General features: G+C 44.3%; 1 protein-coding gene across 2 annotated transcripts in view; it reads right to left on the reverse strand.

Moving 5' to 3' along the window:
• The window catches only part of LOC144097439 (putative thiopurine S-methyltransferase), a 60931-nt gene extending 57669 nt beyond the window's left edge, over window positions 1–3262 (reverse strand). For both annotated transcript variants that reach the window (XM_077630156.1, XM_077630155.1), the window contains exon 1: window positions 3020–3262. In XM_077630156.1, the coding sequence (XP_077486282.1) occupies window positions 3020–3111 (92 nt within the window). In that variant the 5' untranslated portion in view covers window positions 3112–3262. The remainder of the gene's footprint in view (window positions 1–3019) is intronic.
• Between the last annotated feature and the right edge of the window lie 2738 nt (window positions 3263–6000).

The following is a 6000-nucleotide window of genomic DNA, read 5'->3' on the forward strand; positions in this document are numbered from 1 at the left end:
AACTTTATATCCTCGTCATAGCCAGTGGAGACTGGGACTAAAAGTACCAATGACCTGACGAAAGGTCCCAGCCCTCTGCAGTAAACAGTTTCGACAGCAGTGATAAGAGAAAGAAATAGATATAAGAGGCAAAAGTACAGAATTTACACAAGTACAAACATATTACACTTGTAATACGCGCTACACAGCCACAATGCACACATAGCACAACTGCACTGCATATATTCATTTTGAGAACGGATGTTCGTACGTGCAAACAAACAGAAATGGAACAGAATGACATTGATCAAGAAAAAGAAACAAAAATCGGCTTGTAGCAATGTGGTTAACTCTTTTTTGAAAGTACCCAATATAGCGCTATAGTCTAACAGTTCCTCAACCTTGTTGATTATTTCAGTTGACTGATATAAAAATGTCTGCTTTCCATAATTTGTTGTTGTTTTCGGCTTGTGTCGGATGTTTCGCCGTAGAAGCTGCCGAGATGTATCTGTATTGAATGTATTATAGAATAATTTCTGTTTGTGTACTCTAAGCAGACGCTTCTTATAGTAAATTTTGTCTGCATAACTATAATAAATTGTGCGAATGGATGCTGTCGAATCAAATTAGTTCAAATTTTTTACAAACTAGGTATGTTGTAATATAGCAGGCCAGCACGGTCTCAGAGCAGGCAACTTCCTAAGAGAAGAAATACGGTTCTGTCTAATGCGCGAGACCTGCCTGCGGAACCGCCTTTTTGGCCTAACTCGACGTCACGCTGACGCCGCCTTGATCGCTTCCTTGCCGCTACCTTCTGGTCTTGACCCAGAACTCACGAGGCCCCTTCATATTATTTTCAGGCCTATTAATGCTCCAGTTCATTACACGCCTGACTTAAAATACACCAACACAAAACTACAGCAGGTAACAAGGTAGAAGGTTTTTGGTGTTTGGTTCAATGAAAACTTGTCGTGCAGTACAGATATTTATAAACTTAGCACTCACGTGAGTAAAACTGTTTGTTGCCTTTACCGGGTCAGCCGCCTCTTACCTGTTTCGATAAAAGTGTGTATGTACTACGCAATACTTTTTGCAAATTATTTTATTGTACTCTGGTATGGGGCACGACAACAATGAGTAAATTTTCAGAACTTCTTGCTTTTGCAAAGTACACGCAGCGACCTGTTGAGGGCTGCAATGGCATGCCAGAAATATTACCAGCATCACCACTCCATCATAATCTAATTGTGCTCAAAGCAAACCGTGTTGGTATATTTCGCTTGGTACATCCTTGGACTCGTTTGTATCCCATCCACCCTAACCACACTCCTACTAATACCCCCTCATGCAACACAGAAACTTACTCCCTAAAACTTCGACGAATTATGGACAACGAAATCTTAGTTACCACATTCCAGTAGTTATCAATAAACCATGTTTAAGTGTCGTGTTTGTTCCTTCAAAGAACAAGTTTAACAATACATTAAAAAGGAAACAATCAATGCTGACTTAAAATAAATGCACTTTATTTTTGCCGAAGAATCTCGTTTTCGTGTCTAGTTGATTGCGCGATTCTTTTCTATTGTGATTTCGTGACATTGCTATAAACTGCCAATACTTTATGGTATAGTGTCTGCGTATACAGCAATATTCGTACTGTAATACTGTAGTTTTTATAACTTTGTGCTTGCTATTACAATCGGTTAATTTTGTTAGCTTAAGAAAGCCCGGATCAGGCTTTGTTTCCGCCCTAAGAAATTGCGCTAAGAGAAAGATGACGACGGGAGAGTATGATTGTCGACAAAGGAAGATGATCGAGGTTGACGCACAATGCTTACATTAATTGTCAAAATTCGCGTTTTCCTTTTTCTCTCAGATTCCTCTATATTTATAGCCGCTTGAGATAAACCTGGATGAGTTTTTTCCTGTTTAGACCTGCACCAAACCCTGGCCAATGGACCACCATTGGTATGTGCTATCGTATTTGACACAACAACAACAGTAGTAGTCCGCCTCTCCGGACAAAAGCGACCATCTTGGTTGCGAGTTGGAGTAATGAAGGGTTAGGGATGCGGTGTGCCGGATAACCAGAGGAAAAACTCATCAGCAGAGAAATAAGAAACTGCATAATGGGCAAGGTCACAACTTCGTTTCCAGAAAACCTGGCAAGCGTCAGTGCTCAATCGCGCAAGTTCACAGCAATGGCCGATGCGGGAAGTAAATTGTTCGTGGGAGGATGAGAAGAGCGGACGGGGAGAGAAAAGGAAGGTGCGTCCATTACGAAGGTAGGGGTCCGGCCATAGACACGGAGAAGAGGAGAGTAACTGCCGAACAACTTTAAGAATACATTGAAAAGCAAACAATCAATGCTGACTTAAAACAAATGCACTGTATTTTTGACGAAGCACCTTTTGTTTAAAGTTGATTCCGCAGCATTGTAGGCAAAGGTTACAAATGGGAACAGGAAGTCCCGGTTGGTATGCTTAGGTTTAATGCAGGTAGAAAGCATGTTCAAATTGGTAAGAAGGGTGCGTTCGGTGTGGCCATTGGTTTAGGGGTGACAAGTGGAAGCTGTTTAAATACACTTTAAATACACCATTTAAATATGCTGTATACAAGCGCTTTTAAATAGACGGGTCCTTGAAAGTTCAATCGTTATTCACTCACTGCACATTGAAATTTTCCGTCTGAGATGGTCACAGCTTTCACCGGAATACATTCAAGGCTCTGGACCACCTCTCATATAATGGAGGCAGCAACGTTATCATCAGTCTAGTTACGCTTACTGCCGCACAAGGACCTGTCCTATACCTCTCCAGTTAATTTTGTCCTCTGCAAGCTGAGGCCACCTTATTGCCGCAAACTTGCTTATCTATTTCGACTACCCCGCCCTTTGACGCCGTTATCGGCTGCGCAATGCAGCGTTTGTGTTGTTTGAGTAGTCCAAGATTCAGTTGAAACAAAAGGTACTTCTGTAACCTAGTGTAGTCATTACAAGCTGGTTATGAAAGCTGATAGGCAACTTTCCTATACCACTTACTTGTTCACACTTTTCAGCTGCCAGATTGGCTGACCATCCTTCCACAGATTGATCCAGAACTGTTTGCTCGTTCTATCGACCAAGTCACTCATGATGCTTCCCTTGAGTGCCTCCGAGTGGCTGACCCAGGAGTAAAATAACCTCAGTGCTGGCGTCGTTTATTCAGTGCGTTTTTTGTAGACCACAGGTGCGCTCGACTAAGTTCGCAGGCCACAGGTGCGCTCGACTAACTACGCAGGCTGTAGAGTTCGCTCAAAGCACACCGCCTGGCGTGTATGTGCTGAGAGAGGGAGAGAACATTTATCTGTAAAAAGGAAACCGGAGCAGATTGTCGGTGTGTGCTGGAGCAAGCCTTTCGCTGCTCCGCACACCGCTGGAAAGCTCTTTCTACATGCCAAGTGACCTCGATCGCTGGTGATTCGTTCCCAAAATATACCTCAGCCACAAGTTATTTATTTATTATTTGTTACGCTAAATGTGCCGCACGGCATAAAACGTGATGTCAGTAACGAACTTTGACCCGCCACGGTGGCTCAGTGGTTAGGGCGCTCGGCTGCTGATCCGGAGTACCCGGGTTCGAACCCGACCGCGGCGGGTACGTTTCGAAGGAGGCAAAACGCTAAGGAGGCCATGTGCTGTGCGATGTCAGTGCACGGTAAAGATCCCCAGGTGGTCGAAATTATTCCGGAGCCCTCCACTACGGCACCTCGTTCTTCCTTTCTTCTTTCACTCCCTCCCCTATCCCTTCTTTTAGGGCGCGGTTCAGGTGTCCAACAATATATGAGACAGATACTGCGCCATTTCCTTTCCCCAAAAACCAATTATTATTAATATTAGTAGTAGTAACGAACATTAAAATACGTTACAAAAAAGCATGAAGTCCGATTATGTGTAAAAAATCACATAATATCCGGACGTAAATGCTTTTCGTTAGCCACAAGTAGAAATTGGAGTCATTGTTTGAAGACAGGCCTGCCTCTTGAAGAACACGAGCTCGCACCACAGAAGTTCCTGGGCATGTCGCAAGAAGTGACATGAATCTTGTGGCGAATGTTACATAATGTACTTGAGGCAAAGTCACTTAGAATGGGGGAGTGATCAATGTCCAAGGTGTCTCCTTCGCAAGACCAGTGAAGATTGCCCGGTACCAGCCACCACGTAAGGTCCGAAGTAAATGGACGAACACGCGGGCGATTATAATTAGAGGAATTGTTCGGAAGAGTAAACAACTGGTCGAAAACGTGTCGTTGATCTGATCTGCTCGTTTAAATTCATCAGTGTCGCCTGAGGCTGTATGTGGCCCATTAAAATCTCCTCCAACTAGTACGGGTACACCTGGGTGAGAGGTGCGCAGGTGTGTAAGCCATGCAAAGTTGAGTACAAAGGATTGGGGCTGACCATAAAACGAGACCTACAATACAAGAGTTCACTGCGGTTTAGTGAAAGTGGCAATTACTTCTTGACGGTTAAGCCACAAGTTGATTTGCTGATTTCCTGCCGGTAATAGACCGATTTCACAAAGCGCACTGCGCATGCGCACGCTTACCGGAAGTGACGGAACCGCCTTCTTGGCTGAGCCCTTCGCGATGCTGACTAAACGGCAGCCCGCTTTTCCTGGCGCTTTGAATGACAACAGCTTCGCTCACAGTAGCTTTCCTTTACTGAATTTACTGCACTCAGCTAAGGAACCAGAGGTAAGCGCAGCTCTGAAAGGGGGATCAGCTGCTTGGACGTGGGGAGGTGGTGACCGCAGCGCAATTCTTGTTCGTACCTTTAGGCTTGGAGTGGTGAAGATGGCGATCAAACCGCTGTTGCTCCTCACTTGGAAGTGATTTGCAGGGAAAACGTTCCTACGCATGCCGATGCAACCGTATTCATGTCTTCAGAGGATTACCGTCTTCAGGCCTATCCACTTGATTTCCTTGCTGATGTTATCAGCGTCAGTCCACGTAGCCAACCATGTCAAGGAACGTTTTTTATTCGTTCGTTTCTGCTCCTTTATGACACAGGCTTGCTACTTTGCGTTTTCTTATAGAAAAAATCAGAAATATGCCATAGGAGCCCACTTTTAATGTCTAAGTTTATTGAATTATACTCCATATCGTGCAGAACGAGCACCACATAGGTAGTGCTCATCATGAACTAGCCGCAAGGCATGTTGGGTACTCCGACTTCTGGGTCGTTCGGAGAGATGCGTTTGTATGAGGCATGCTTAAAATGCAGCGCTGTAAAGCTTGAATTCGTCTCCTGATGTGTTAATACGCACGAACAAAGTAGCAAAAAAAGGTCAGGATGCTTTACGTTCATTGTTTATGTCCGTGTTCAAGGTTCAGTATTCGAATAAAGGACGAAAGAGCGGAAGAAATGCGAACGTTTCGTCGTGCGTCGTCCGCTCACGCTGAAGATAAGGCATTAGTATAGGACGTTTCATTCACTAGCTGAAAAGTTGGCCTGTTGTTATTGGTATAGCACGGCTGCTACCTTTTTCTCTATTATATCTTAGAGTAAATATTTTCTATAGGACTCGCGATATCAGGAGCCGAATATTTGACCTTGCAGAGGCAAAGAGCTTATATCGTACAAATTATTGGCGGAAATTTGGTACTTTTTCTACCCCCGCCCTCCGGCTCAGAGGAAACCCTTGGCGACTCAGCCGACGACCCTTGTTTAATACCGGCTTTATTTCGATTAAGCCTATTGAAATGTCAGATTGCCAGTTGGTCGAAATAAACCCCAAGCCCTTGAATACGGCGCCCCTCGTAGCCAGTGTGTAGTTTTGGCACGTACCCCACAATTTATCATTTTTATTACTTTTTCTGGTCTTTGTAAACCTTTTGTGTGCACTGCATCGCAGCTGCACACGTTTATTGACGCGGGGTAGCACGTGAGCTGACGTTGTCTGCTAGTAAGGTACACCGCGTTTTATTTGCTGTGCTAAAACTGCCACATGCCACGTTGAATTCAGAATCTAGAAAGAGTTT

Source organism: Amblyomma americanum, chromosome 7, assembly GCF_052857255.1.
Source record: "Amblyomma americanum isolate KBUSLIRL-KWMA chromosome 7, ASM5285725v1, whole genome shotgun sequence".
Classification (NCBI taxonomy): Eukaryota; Metazoa; Arthropoda; class Arachnida; order Ixodida; family Ixodidae; genus Amblyomma; species Amblyomma americanum.